Below are 16,461 nucleotides of genomic sequence, written 5' to 3'. Positions count from 1 at the left end.
AATCCAAATGAATGGAAAGGTATTCTGTGTTCATGGATCGGGATAATTAATATTGTTAAAATGTCAATATTAACCAAAGTCATCTACATATTTAATGAAATCCTTATCAAAAAGATAATGCCATTTTCACAGATTTTTTAAAGCAATGTTCAAATTCAAATGGAAATGTAAAAGACTGCCAATAGATAAAGCAATCTTGAGCAAAAAGAATAAAGTTAAGGCATCACACAACATGACTTTAAAATATACTACAAAGATATAGTAAACAAAATGTATGGCTCTGGCATAAAAACAGACACACAAACCAATGGAACAGAATAGAAAACCCTAAGAATAAATCCACACACTTAAAGCCAACAAAAGTGTCAAGAACACGTATTAGGGAAAGATCAGTTTTTTCAGTAATGATGTTGGGAAAACTGCATATCTACACTCAGAAAAATGAAACTAGACCCCTATCTCTCACCACACACAAAAATCAAATCAAAATGCCTTAAAGACTTAAATTTAAGTAAGACCTGAACTTTAAGTAAGACTTAAAACTATGGAAGCACTTGAAGAAAGCATAGGGAAATTGCTTCATAACACTGGGCTGGGAAAGGATTTTTAAAAATAAGACTTCAAAAGCAAAGGCAATAATAGCAAAAATAGACAAATGGGATTATATCAAACTAAAAACAACAACAAAACAAACAAACAAACAAACAAAACCTTCTGCTCATCAAAGGAAATAACCAACAAAGAGACAACTCACAGAGTGGGGAAAAAATATTTGCGAATTTCCTGTCTGACAAGATATTAATAACCATAATATATAAGAAGCTCAAAACTCAATAGCAAGAAACCATGTAATTGGATTTAAAAATGAGCAAAAGATCTGAGTAGACATTTCTCAAAAGAATACATACAAATGGCCAAGGTTTACATTTAAAAATGCTCAAAATCACTAATCATTAGTGGAATACAAATCAAAACCAAAATGAGGTATTACCCCACACCAGTTCAAATGACTATTATCAAAAAACAAGAACAAAAAAAGTAACAAATGCTGGCAAGGATGTGGAGAAAGGGCAACTCTTGTGTACTGTTGTTGGGAATGTAAATTGGTACACCCATTATGGAAAACAGTACTGAGTATGCACTCGAAGACCATGAAATCAGTATGTCAAAGAGATAGCTGCACTCCCAATAAGTAGCACTATTCACAATAGCTGAGATATGGTATCAACTTAAATGTTCATATACAGATGAATGAATAAAGAACATGAGGCATATTTATATATGAATGAATAAAGAACATGAGGCATTGTGTGTGTGTGTGTGTGTATATATATATATATATATATATATATATATATATATATATTCTTTGCAGCTATACAACGGAATGAAATCTTGTCATTCACGGCAACATGAATGAACTTGGAGGACATTATGTTAAGTAAAATGACCCATGCATAGAAAGACAAACATCACATGATCTCACTCATCGGTGTTATCTAAAAAATGTTGATCTCCTACAGGTAGAGAGTACAATAGTGGTTACCAGAGGCTAGGGAGGGGAAGAGTGAGGGGAGATTGGGAAAGGTTCACCTGTGGGTAAAAAGTTACAGGTACACAATAAGTTCTGATGTTGTATTACACAGTAGGGTAACTATAGCAAATAACCACGTAGTGTAAACCTCAAAATAGCTAGAGGAGATTTTGAATGTTGCCACCAAAATAAACGATAAATGTTTAAAGTGATGGATTTGGCAATTACTCTGATTCACTCATTATACAATGTATATATGATTTGAAATATTACACTGTCCCCCAAACATGTGTACAATTATTACATTTCAATTATATAAAAACATTAATAAAAATATTAGAAGTTTTATCAACAACAACAAATAATCACAAAGCTAGGGGACTCACACTACTGATGTTAGAAATTGTAGTACTACAGTATTCAAATACAAGTTTTGTATTTGTGTCATGAGATACAAATAGATGAAGGCAACAGCATTTGGAGTCCAGAAATAGGCCCACATGTATGTGATCAATTTGTTTTTTGATAGGGGAATAATAATTCAGTGAAGAAAGAATAATATTTTCAATAAATATGCTGGAACTATTGTACCTCCCCTTAAAAATGCCTTTGATCTCTACCTCACTTTTGAAACAAGTGTTAAATAAAAATAAATCATAGATTTAAAATAAAAAGAATAATGTAAAAAACCTAGGATAAAAAATACGTGAAAATTTATTTCTTGTGTTAGGAATTTTCAAAAGCATGATTCATTAAAATACAATGAATTAGACTTTATCAAATTTAAAAACTTCTATCCTGGGGCAACATTTGAAGAGACAATTCACAAAATAATATATACAGATGTCAAATAAGAACGTGGAAAGATGCTCAACATCATTATTCTTTGGAGAAATGCAAATTAAAATTTAACAGATCACGACACATCTATTAGAATGTCCAAAAATTAAAGGCCTGACCATAAGGGATATCTACGAGATTATCTTTACTCTGCTGGTGTCAATGTCAGATGTAAAACCCTTTGGAAAACAGTTTTGCAGTTTCTTAAAATGTTCAAAATATACAACCATAATATCCAGTTATTACACTACTAGGATTTTACCCAAATGTAATAAAAGTATATGTCAAGACAAATACTTTTCATAAATATTTATATCAGCTTTATCTGTAATACACTAAAACTTAAAATCAAGCAAATGTGCATTAATGGGCTAATACACAATATATAAACGGTGGTAGAGCTACCAATGAAATACTATTCAGCATTAAAAAGAATGATGGATTGTTGCACGCTGTTAAATGAGTAATGTTAAAAATAATTATGCTGTATGAAAGAAGCCACACAAATTCAACATACGGTATGATTCCATTTATATAACAATCTGGAAAATGCGAAACAAGACAATTTTGCCATATTTGTTCCCCACACCCTCAGGATTTTGAAAATCTATATATTTAGAAAAGAAAGCCAATGAGAATTAAGACAGTTCTTTCAATAATGAAGCCCATGTATATATGTGTATAAATTCAACACACACACATATACAACTTTCTATTGTTTAAATAACCCTTTCCCAAGTCTTCTAAAGTGTGTATTTTATTTTAACTGTAATACATAATTGTTTACATAATTAGGTGTGGGCTCTTTTAGTTTAATTGTAAAATAACATTTACACCTCGTTTTCCTGTGAAATATCCATCATGTTTATTATCAAATGATTTATGAGCTAGCTGATTTTCCAAGAGTTAATTTATAAAGACACATTACTTTTTTTTGAGGTGGATTCTCCTTTAGATCATAAAATGCCAGCATATTTTATCGCCAAGTGTTATGAAATGGACCAGAACAACAATAGGCTCATTATCCCCAGGTTGTGTGACTCTATAATGTGTTTTTAACATTTATAAATTGAATATATAAAGAACTAGGATAATTTCTTTCTCAAATTGAAAAAAATAGATTTTGACATCCCCCCAAAATAAAGACCAATTGTCAGTTTCATTAATAGAATATTTTGTCTAAATACACACAAATACACATCTTCAATAACGCTAAAATTGAATGAATTAAATATACAACTTATTAGATTATAAATTTCAGGTTATACATCATTATTCTGCAAGCCACCATATTGCCAGAGAAAAGGGAGGGGTTGGAACTAGGTCCAGTTACAATGCCACAAAGCTTGCTCTTCTTACCAAGACTCAGCTGTTTTTCTTGAATAAATGCTCCCTGGGTTCAGTGAGCCTTTGTGAATTTCCATATTTGTTAAAAGTTGATTCTATTTTTGCCATTCTTCTGTTGCTTTTATAAAGAAGCAAATCTTTTATAGAGAAGCAAAACTGACAAAATTTATCCTACTCCTCTTTCTTTTCTGATGCCACTCCAGAAATGGATTTTTAAAGTGTCCTGAAATTCCCTAATTCTCCCCAGCACGACTAGAGACTTTAGTCACTTTCTATTCCCGCTGCCAGCATTCTATGTATGGTATGTACACATCTATAATAATGTGTCCAAATTATTATGGTTAGTCAAATGTAAACATATCTGTAGGAATAGCTGCCACAGCTAACATGTTGTTTTAAATAAGTATAACTTTATTAATTTAAACTAATGTAAACAATTTGATTATATTATTTTATATACTGCCTAATATAAAGCTCATTATATTAATATTTTAATGATGAATTAATACTTTAAAATGTTACTCCCAGGTAAACAATTATAGAAAAAAGTTAATGAAAAATGCTATTTTTGTGGAAGGAATGAGATTTATTTCAGGATTAAGAAACTTCAGTTAAAAATGAGTAAAAATGACACATGTAATATATTATGACCTAATGGTCTAGGTACATACAGTAGTGTGATGCAGGCCTGGTTCTCTAGGCCTGTATGCCTTTACCTCTAATATATTGAGAGAATTATCACAACATTACTTGACATCCATTCAGTTATCCCTATTTTGTTCATCAGCAAGACCACTGTCCCACCTTTCATCTTTTCAACAGAAAGTTATCAGGGCAAATTGAATTTCAGTGTGTTCACTGTAAAAATGAACCAATTCAGGCTGGCTGTTGTGGCTCACGCCTGTAATCCCAGCACTTTGGGAGGCCAAGGCAGGCAGATCACTTAAGGTGGGGAGTTTGAGACCAGCCTAGCCAACAGGGTGAAACCTTGTTTCTACTAAAAATACAAAAATTAGCTGGGCGTGGTGGTACATGCCTGCAATCCCAGTTGCTCAAGAGGCTGAGGCAGGAGAATCGCCTGAACCAGGGAGGCGGAGGTTGCAGTGAGCCAAGATTGCGCCACTGCACTCCAGCCTGGGTGACAGTCTAAAAAAAAAAAAAAAAAAAAAAAAAAAGAACCAAATTAGAATCTTAATAAAACAAAAACACATGAATGTGTCCCAAATGCATAGAAAAAATGGAAAACGTACTCCTCACGAAAAGTGAAGTAGGAGATACACTAATGTGATTTCAAGTGGAGGCAATAACTAAGATTATTTAGTTGGTTAATTAATTTTAAATGTAGGGGTGTTTTTTTTGTTTGTTTGTTTGTTTTCAGTTTTGCACTCCTGTTTGGTTCTTTCAACAACTACAAATTTTAGCACGATGTCCTGTTCTTGTCTTACAATTTTGATTTCTTTATTTAAAAAAATCATGATTAAAAATATTTTGGAGAGTTCTTTAGTCTCTATGCATTTCTTTATAATGGTTTATTTCCTCATATGGTTTATAATTTTGGGCCCAACCATCTTCTTCAGACAGAGAGTTTTTCTTGAAAGCATCATGCATTCTGGAGTGTGGCAGAGTTCATGTGGAACTAATCTTAACACTTGTCTCAGTTGGACTGCAGTGGCTCTCTCCCTGTGTTTTGCTTTCATTTTAATATATCTGGTTAGGGTAGTGGTACCATCTGGGTAGCACAAATTGAAAACCAGATCTCAGGGAGCAGAGAACCACTCATTGTAGCTTGGGTGACTTTTAATTTCTGTTTTGATACCTAGAACACCAGGAATACAAGGGAGTTATTTAATGCGTATATCATCAGAAATTGGATTATATGTGCTTTTAAATTTCAATTTCCTTAAACTGGCTCAGATTTTACTAAGTAGGAAATGTATTCTAGTCATTTAATGCATTGTTGTCATACTGTGAGGTGAGTTTTCCTAATTATGCAATAATATAAATATTTAACTATAAATTAATCCTATTTCTTAAAATTCTTCATGTATACAATGGAAAGTAGTAATGAAAAAAAAAAAAAACTATTATTTTCAGGTTTCTTAAATGCCAGGAAGAATTTTATGATTTTCAAAACTGTGAGCTGCCAATATAGTTGAAATAAAATCTGAAATAGTTTTGAATTACATAATTTCAGATTTGAAATAATTATATAATGAAAAATATTAGCATGCTAGCAAATAAAAATGATGAATAATAATGAACATCTATGTTTACATATGAGTATGTGTCAGAATATTATAGTGTTGGAATATTAAATTTTTTTATTACCTGTTCTATGTGTGATTTATTCAAATTCTCATTTATTTTACTTAATATTATTCTAAACCTGGATATAAGCAAAGGTGGAAGAAGTGGTCCCAGTCAGCAGGCTGACTGCGTGAGAAGTGTTAGCTGTAATTGTCATTATGATTACAGAATAGCTTTGGGGCTATCAGGGGAATGACCACTGTAGTAATATATTACACCAATATTAATATCTCCCATGTTGAGGTTAGAAAAGGCATGAGAGGGTGATGACACAGGTCTAGAGTCATTCTTAAATTTAAAAAAAAAAAAATTCACCATTTTTTTTATTTTGGAGAAGAATTTACAAAACAGTAGATTTCCATTTTTATAGATCTGACTAGAAAACAGCCTTGTGTATCGATGGACATTATAATCTTCCCCCATAGGTGATGCTTTCTTCTATCTGAGTAATTTCTTATTAATGACATTTTCCCTCTACTGGAACCCTATAAAAGCATTAAACTGTAGCTCTAAGATGACACCTATCTTTAACTATACCTGTCTGCAGTTCTCAAGATGACACCCATATCAGAATCACCTGGGAAAGCATGGGAGCAACAAAGGGAGCATCCCAGGTGTCATCACAGAGCAAGTAAGCAGAGTCTGCTGGTGACAACTCTGGTTTCCACACTGTAAGTAAGGGACTTAGAAATAACTACAGGTTGCTGCAGCATGTGGCGAGACATGTACACCTCTCCAACCTCTGCATTTATCCAAAATATCAACTTGACTCAGGACTGAGGGACTTAAGGTAGGAGGGAGGGGACTTCTGGAGCTGAAAATAACTAGACCAGAGCATTGTAGACACAATGAACTCTCCAAAGCAGTTCTCTCCAGTGTTCTAGTTACACATGGCTTTGGAAGCTGATCTGGGCTAGCAGCATCATTAATGATACAATTTCTATAAAACATAAATTCTGTATTCCAAAGCATAAGTGTAAACATTTGGAAACTTTGATGATAATAATAGCATAGATTGAGAACTTTACATGTGCTATTATTTAATCCTGAAAATAAACTTACAAGATAGTCACCGTTATACAAATGTAACAGATAAGGGAACTGAGGTTTAGATAAGAAAAAGATCTTACATTTTATATGTTGAAGAGCATTTAAACATTTTTATCATTAAAATTAATATGTAATTTATGTATCATTTTATAAATAGCTATCATAGATATTTAGATTTGATCAATGGTTTCAAATCAAAGTTGATATCAAGAGTAAGAAGTTTATAGAGCTGAATAATCAAAATTATTTTTGTTCTATGCATTGACTTAGACTCATTTGAAATACTGTCAGCAAATTGTGAAAAATCCGTTTGAATTTTGAGACAAATTAAAAGTATGTCTCCCAAAAGTTAAGATATACTAAAACTATCATATGTAAATAAAACTGTAAGTTCTTCAACAATGTATTCAAATAAATATCATTATTTTATATAAACAATAATTTTTGACTTAGATACACATTTTTAAAGTACTTTTTAATATAAGTAGAGGAACCTACATATTATATAATATGAAAGAGATAGCTGAAATGTGTATTTCTCACTAAAGATAGTAAATGACTGTACCAATTATTTCTGTTTAGAAATCAGATAACATTCTCTTCTATAATAGATCAAATTGAAGAAATATATTATTTAGCTTTTCAAGTATGCTTTGATCTTACCTGCTGGTTTACAGGAAAATTTCTGTTGATTTTTTTAATCTGCAATGATAAATAAATAATAAAAGTGAGAAGAAAATTATGTGGTAACACAAGGTCCTCAGAATTTTATGCAGATTATTTTTAGCGAACTAATATATGTTAATATCCTATTTTGATATACTGAAATCATCACATATAAAACAACATATATAAACAGATTTTTTCTTTTTAAAATTGGCTATCAATATTATCTCACATTTCATATGTAAACATTTTGGAAAAGATTTCCCTTTAAAATTTTTTTTTTAACTCAGAAACCAAAAGCCTGTGCTCAAACAATGCTAAATGATTATCTATCAAGAATGTAGAGAGTAACTTTCAGTGGTTTGTTTTTTGCACTTTGAAATTATATTATATCCAATTTGTTTTAGCACTCAAGAGAACAGGGAAATGCAATATCCAAATGCTAAAGGATAAAATATGTGTGTTGAACATTTTCAGTCAAGACTCCAGATAAAGTCTAACATTTACTTTAAGAAAATTTAATCAATGATATTTTATAAGAATTTAAAGTTGATCTTCACAGAAAGCATTTCCTCTGTCATATGCCGTGGAAACAAACTTTAAAAACCAAATAAAAGTGAACGTTAAGTTTGGATAAAGGACATTACACGAAGTCTTTCTTCAATAGTGCTTTTGCTAAATAAAACGATTACCTTCCAATGGCTTTATAGAGACACTTAAACATGCTAACTCTGTATGGTACACACTTACAGCAGAATTAATGCAGACTGTATTCACTTATAAATCATGTCATTGACTTATTTTATTTTGTCCTTTTTTAGTTCCCTTTTGTCCTGCTGACTAGTGTGAAATAATGTGTCATTTAAACAGAAAAAGTACACAAAGTTGGAACATGAACAAAGGTCACATCTACAAGAACAGATTTATTGCAAGATATTTCTCACTTAAAATGTAAAAATAAAAGAAAATGTGAAAACATATGTGTGATCTGAGCAAGTTTAGGTACAGAAACCAGTACTTCTTACATTATTATGATCATTTCAAAACACCTTTTGGCTCTGCAAAGGAATCTGCTAAGGAATCTCTGAACCTACACATATATGCCTTCTGCTAAAATCAGCATAGCCTGGAAACACAGATGGCAAAAGCTGATCTCTAAATATATTTTATTAATCAATTAAATATATACTGAGTACTTTGCGGATATCTACTTTTTGCTAGTTCATATGAATTGTTATAAAGAATTCTAAAATTCAACTAATATTCTATGTGGGCCCTTGTCTTCAATAACATACTATGTAGCTTTGTAAACTGCAGTGTTTTTTAATCTGGAAAAAAGTCTGAACCATCTTTCTAGGAAACTTGAAGATCACCTATGAAAGTAAACACTTCATGATAGAAAGCAGTGGTTGAGCCAAACACGGAGTAGAAAGTAGTGGTTGAGCCAAACTTCTGAGTCCAGCACAGAAGTCTTGTCCTACTAACCCACCCTTGGGAGTGTTTGCAGAATTGAGATGTTTTCTTGCACAGAGATCTACTTTCTCTCCCACTAGAGTGTTTACTAGACCATCAGAATTATTTATCTGTGAGGAGTTGTTACATTACCATTTTTTGTTTTTGTTAGTTTCCCTTAGTACATATCTGACTCACCTTGGAAAAGATCAATTTGTTAACTGATACATGAATGTTACCATCTCTAACCTTTGAATGGTTTCTTATATAACATTACTACTATTAAAACAATAAATGTATGGTGTATTTCCTACCACTGCTCAAAAATAAGGCAAGAAATTGGGAGTAATTCAGAATATAGAATATATTATGATATATTTTACATTAGAATATATGTATCAAAAATTAGAATACAATAAAGAAGTCATATATTAATGACTAGAGAGAATGATAAGACAGTGAGATATACCAACAACTAGAATAAAATGTAAATAATAATAGTAATTAATACATAAAAACTGTGTTTGGAGAATATTAAAATGGCCTTTAAAAATTATGTGTAGATTGTTTTCGTAATGTGGCAAATACAATAATAAAATAATAAAGTAGAACAAGGCCTTAAGTCAATTATTGAAGAAGTAATATTCTTTAAAGTAGAAATACTGATAATTGTGCTCCTCTTAGTCAAATGATATCATCATAACCTTTCAAATACTGCTTCTCTATAACTTCATAATACTTTATACTTGAACAATTTATGTCATTCTAGGATTATGTAAAAATATTCAAAAAGAATGAGTCAATGCTTAAATACTGCTATGTGTAGTATTAATAGATTTATTTGGCAAGAAAATAACTTGTGCAAGCTGATCTCTACTGTAATTTGTAGCTTTTAAATTGTGTATTAGGGTGAAATAATCTATTCATGTTTATTCATGTTTCAATGGAAATATAAACTTAAATAACCGAACTGCTGACTGCACAGGAATGGAAGACGGTGAATCAAAATGGGGGATGTGATGTCCAGCACAGAAAACTCCGTCCACCTGTTACCCTCACTGTGGCAGCAAGAAATGTACATCCATTGTATTCAGGAATTTTTCCTGGTGTTGTAGATACAAAATAATTCCTTGTTAAGATTTAAAATCTGTACACACACCCAAATCCATTTTAAAGATGATTTCCATCTTTCCCGTAGCAAGTGGAGTATAACAATATAAAATGTTCCATTTGCTAGTACTTATACTAACATTTTAAAATAAAACAATAAGTAAAAATAGGGAGAATTAGAACATTTCATATCTTTATTTTATTTTATTTTATTTTTTTTTTTGAGTCAGAGTCTCGCTCTGTTGCCCAGGCTGTAGTGCAATGGCGCAGTCTTGGCTCACTGCAGCCTCCGTCTCCTGGGTTCAAGCGATTCTCCTGCCTCAGCCTCCAGAGTAGCTGATACTATAGGCGCCCGCCACCACGCCTGGCTTTTTTTTTTTTTTTTTTTTTTTTTGTATTTTTAGTAGAGACGGAGTTTCACCATGTTGGCCAGGATGGTCTCGATCTCTTGACCTCGTGATCCGCCCGCCTTGGCCTCCCAGAATGCTGGGATTATAGGCATGAGCCGCTAATTTTTTTTTTTTTTTTGAGAGGAATTCTCGCTCTTGTCCCCCAGGCTGGCAATCTCTGCCTCTGGGGTTCAAGAGATTCTCCTGCCTCACCCTCTCGAGTAGCTGGGACTACAGGCAGGTGCCACCATGCCCGGCTAATTTTTGTACTTTTAGTAGAGACGGGGTTTTACCATGTTGGCCAGGCTGGTCTGGAACTCCTGACTTCAGGTGATCCGCCCGCCTCAGTCACCCAAAGTGCTGGGATTTCAGGCGTGAGCCACTGTGCCCGGCCAAGCCGCTAATTTTTAACAGTCTAACATTTTTAAATATACACACAGAGAGAGTATAAATAAGTGGAAATATCACAGTAATTAAAACATATGTAGCATATACTGAACTATTTATTATGCTAAACAATAATCAATATATCCAAAATCTTATAACACTGTGCATTCATTACAAATGCTTATGATGATATTTACTGATTGACAAGATACAATGCTTAAAAAATGTTCTAATTTCAAGACAGCTTTAGGCAGTATTTTAAAAATTATATATATACACACATATATGCATATGTATGTATGCATATATGTGTGTATGTATATTAAACATAAATACATATATTTATATATGCATTCATATACACATACACAAAGATTGATAATTTGGGCATACATCCAGTCTTATAAATTTAGATTAATGTCTGTAAGAATGAACTGAAATTTATTTTATGTTTAATATGCATACATAAGCAGACATATGTGTATGACAATGATACTGACAGCTATAAATATAAAATTCTAACAGTTTTGTTTTTCATTTAGGGATTATTACATGAAAACTTCCTTTACTGCTTTGTATTTTGTAATTATTATTATTTTGAAATATAACTTTTAAAATTAGAAAATAATAAAATTAGTTTAATATTTATTTTTTAACAAAGCTATTCCATTATTTAAAACTTTGAAAATATAAAATGCCATCAAAACAACCCCCAGAATACACGTTTCAAAAACACCTGTCTTATTTTTCCTCTCTCTAGCTAAACTTTTAAATCTTTCACAACATTTTAAAGGTTTATAAGGATCCTCAGTACTCAGTAATATGTGTGTGTGTGTGTGTGTGTGTGTGTGTATTGACTAAATGAAATGTAGACAGGAGAGAATGTCATTATTTACTTCTAAAATGTTTTAATGACCTTCTACCAAGTGTGACTCATGGTGATGAGTGCTGGAACATGGAAATGAAAGATCCCATGCAGAGATGGCATAAGGATGCCCCCTTTACAGAATCCAAACAATCCAAGGAGGCTGCAGAGGGGAAAGAGGATAAGCTCAACACAGGAGCTAAAATGCAGTTGCATAAGACTTTGTCAGGCTGTGAAGTCAGAGAGATCTGGTGTTGAATTCCAGCTGTAATTGTTACTGAATATCCTCAGACAGATTATTAATTATCAAATATCTAGATCCCTTCATTTGTAAAACATCAGTAATAACATTAACTGCATATATTTGTTGGAAAAATTGACAGGAATTTCGAGCTCAATAAGTAGTGATTATAATTAATATAAAGTAAGCTTGAATTCCTTTCGAAGAAGTGCATTTTAAAGAATTCTGAGCAAAGATGTCTTTCTTACACTATAGTTTAAACGCATACTCCCTTCTATTTTTTTGTCAACTCTAGACTAGGATTTGCACACTCAGGTGCCAACTGGGTGACAATCATGTGTGAATCAGGCTGGGTGGGGAATGAACAGATAGAGGGAAAATGAAACCATTGATGCTCTCTCATAAGCGGCACTGGTGGAATATCCTAATGTTTATCAATTGGACACAGTATACCTTCGTTTCCATTTACAACCGTATTCTAGGAAACCTAAATTATAAGTGAACTCTCAATATAAAGATGCTAGAAATAATTTGCTTTGAAAAATATTTGTTTTTTAATTATAAGCAAATTAAAATTTAATTAGAAAAAACAAAAAGTATATTAATTACAATTTAAATTTATTTTAAACCTATGGCATTATTCATATGATTAATATAGTGTCTGTTATATTATATATAGTAAAATACTAAAACGTAAATATTTTTAATAATAAAATGCATTCATAGAGCAAAGTTTTAAAAATTGTCTACTCCTGGTAGTAACACTAATTCCAAATAATGAAAATTCTAAGTTCTCTGCATTATTTTTAAGACCGATCTTCAAATAAGACAAACCAGGGTTTTCCAAAAAGACATTTTCCATGTTACACTTCTTAGAAACCAATACTAATTTTGTGTTATCAGAACAATTTGTGTTATAAGTAGCTAAAAAGGGAGTATAATTTTGACTAAAATAAAAGTTCTGTTTGAACTTGAAGGCTTTTAGAGATCAAAGGGCATACTTGCTGTCCATATCACAAAACCGGCTGCTTTTGGAGCACAATTATTTAAGCTATTAATCCTCTGGCTGTAAAAGGAGCAGAATGGCTTAGACCAGGATTGCCCAACACGTCATTCTACAAAATGAGCAAGAGCTATAAATGACTGCAAAGTAAAATGGATTCAGATAAATGAAGGCCATGTTAAGGCTTTTAAAAATGAAAAACAGAAGATAAATTCATAAATCACATTAATCTCTGCTTGATTTCTTGGCAACTCACTTTTCGGCCAGCTGCCAAAGCATACGGTCTTGTTTTCTTGTGTTCTTGTTTCGGGTAGCAGACAAGTAAGTTCTATCTATGAAAATTCTGTATGAATGACCCAGAGCCAATGCCTGCCCCTTCTTCCCAAATACTGGCCCCAGGCTGCCTTGACTGAAAACACTTTCCATTCCAAGCACTTTGGGCTTTCCTGGCAGCAAGAAATGAACAACGCATGGACCCAGTGCCCACCCAGGTTAGTGGCTCTTCAGCACAACACAGCAGAATGGCAGCTCCAGCTGCAGGGACTTCATCATGTTTGACTTGCACAGCTGTGGTCGGTGCCAGATCACAGTAAGAAGACTGCATCATCCTTCTACCACCAAAGTACATCTTAGCAATCATGTTTCTTTCCAGATAACGTCTAAACTGAAACCTAGAGGGCTACCACTGTTCAGGTGCTATGCTGGGATATGCTTGTGACAGCAGTGTTGCTGTCTCAGGAGCAAGTGTTGACTCTCTCAGGGTCACCTTCATTAAGAGTATCATCTCTCAGACCCGTTTTATTTTTCAGATAACAATGCAAATGGTTACTATTGCCAAAAACAGTAACTTATCTTAGAGACTCTATCTCTATCTTCTATCCGTGGTTTATGCTTTAAAATAGAAATTACTTTGAAGTTTGCATGTCTATTTTTATATGAAATCTTTTAGGAGTGATGCTGCTTTCCTGTTCTTTAGAATTTGTTGTTAATGCACATGTGCCTTCTCAAACACATCTCCATGGAGTATATTGAAGGATATTTCATATATTTTGCATTCTTTTTTCTCAAACACAAATCCGTTCCTTAAAACTGGAAAACTCCATATTGTTTCTTGATATAATGTATCAAGTTTTAATTATATGTTACCAAAACGTACCATTTTAATATAGAACTGACTTAAGTGAAGAATAGGGAAGAATAGGGAATAATTCATGCCTACTTGGAAGTAGGAGAGGACACAATTTATATTGTGTAATTTTTCAAGAACCACTCACAACCTCATAATAAGAAATACAAGTTATCTATGATCTATATTTATCAGTAAAAGATTAAATATAGGCAAATATCACTAAGAGAAGAATTGCAAATAATTTATGTAGATATTCCACTCTCTGTCAGGACTATACAATTGAACTTTCTTTTGCTACCTTAAAAGAAGACATTTATCTCAAAAGCAATAAAGTATTTGACTTTCTTAAACAATAGGCTCCTTTACAAATCTGATGAAACTTGGTCGGGTGTGGTGGCGCACGCCTGTAATTCCAGCACTTTAGGAGGCAAAAATGGGCAGATCACAAGGTCAGGAGTTTGAGACCAGCCTGCCCAACATAGTGAAATCCTGTCTCTACTAAAAATACAAAAAATTTGCCGGGCATGGTGACAGGGGCCTGTAATCCCAGCTAATGAAGAGGCTGAGGCAGGAGAATCACTTGAACTCAGGAGGCAGAAGTTGCAGTGAGACGAGATCACACCATTGTACTCCAGTCAGGGAAACAGTGTGAGACTCCGTCTCCCACCATGCCCCGCCCCCCCGCCAAAAAAAAGGAAAAGAAAAGAAAAAATAAATCTGATGAAACTTATCTGACCTCTATTAGAAAAAAATTAAAAAGCTCAGCATTTTGCTATTTACTTGCTGTTCCAGGGGATTTATAGACACTTTGAAACTTTATAGAGACTTCCAGCAAAAAACAAAGTTCATATTATTGCACAAGAAATATTTGATTTGACCTATTTCCTCCCATCAGGTACTAAAATGTATTGTGAATATGTGAATATCCTTCCTCAGAGAAGATGACTATAGGAAAAAGGAACTGAGACTGGCAGTGATATGTCCATGGCAGAGGGCTTTGCATCTCCAAGAATTTTTGATGCTAGAGTTGTTTTCTATCACATGAATTGGTTTAATGGCTCCACATATATATATGAATTTTTTTTTTTTTTTGAGTCTCACTCTGTTGCCCAGGCTGGAACGCAGTGGTGTAATCTCAGTTCACTCCAACCTCCGCCTCCCAGGTTCAAGCAATTCTCCTGCCTCAGCCCCCCAATGACCTAGGATTATAGGAGCCGCCACTATGCCCTGCTAATCTTTGTATTTTTAGTAGAGACAGGGTTTCACCATGTTGGCCAGGTTGGTCTCAAACTCCTGACCTCAGGTGATCTGCTGGCTTCAGCCTCCCAAAGTGCTTAGGATTACAGGCATGAGCCACCACGCCTGGTCTCATGTGAATTCTCAAAGAACATATCTAGATTCAGGATGGTGTGATCTACACAAAGTAAACAAATCTAAGTAGTGTTAAGTTCTTATTTTTTTGAGAACAAAAGATATAAAATTCAATTTTTTTAAATATCAGTTTATTTCATTTTATGCTGTAATTGTGATAAGGAAACTCATGGGGTCTTTCTTGTAATTATTTTTGATTTCTAGAAAACTGTAGGCTCTTTGAGCTTGGGAATTCTGTATTCTCCTATCTTTTAATTCCCAAAATATGTGATTTTAGTTCTATGAATGACACAAAACACAGAATAGAAAGTTAAAAATGACACTTTTGTGTAGTATTTACTTAAAAGGACATTCATTAAAATACGCTATTCAAAACCAAGCCTAGGTCATCATATTTGCTTAAATGGGAACCTCCAGACTTATTCAAGAAAAAAACAAATTATGCTTGAATTTCTGTTTTTTTCCTAGAATCACAATGGAACATTTTCTGCTAAAAGAAAAATTGCAGTACCTCAGATAAATCAGACAGGTTGATACTTCCAGATATATAGTACATGGACACACACACCCCCCCACACACCCATACAGACTAAAAATGTGAAATTATGCTTAATTGTGTCTTTATTTCCTCTATACTACTTATCAGTATCTAATAACTGCTTATTGTAATAGTTTTCTTTTATAATTTATTTGCTCCCGTCACTAGAATGTAAGTAAGTTCTAGGTCACAGACTTCTGTCTGTTTCAGTCTATACTGCACCAACTTGTAC

General features: G+C 33.0%; 1 protein-coding gene across 3 annotated transcripts in view; it reads right to left on the bottom strand.

The window, feature by feature from the left end:
* The window catches only part of SNTG1 (syntrophin gamma 1), an 883,016-nt gene that overhangs the window by 196,941 nt on the left and 669,614 nt on the right, over window positions 1–16,461 (bottom strand). For all 3 annotated transcript variants that reach the window (XM_025394077.1, XM_025394078.1, XM_025394076.1), the window contains one exon: window positions 7,742–7,780. In XM_025394077.1, the coding sequence (XP_025249862.1) occupies window positions 7,742–7,780 (39 nt within the window). The remainder of the gene's footprint in view (window positions 1–7,741; window positions 7,781–16,461) is intronic.

This window comes from Theropithecus gelada, chromosome 8 (genome assembly GCF_003255815.1).
Source record: "Theropithecus gelada isolate Dixy chromosome 8, Tgel_1.0, whole genome shotgun sequence".
Lineage (NCBI taxonomy): Eukaryota > Metazoa > Chordata > Mammalia > Primates > Cercopithecidae > Theropithecus > Theropithecus gelada.
This window is presented reverse-complemented; position numbering and strand designations above follow the sequence as displayed.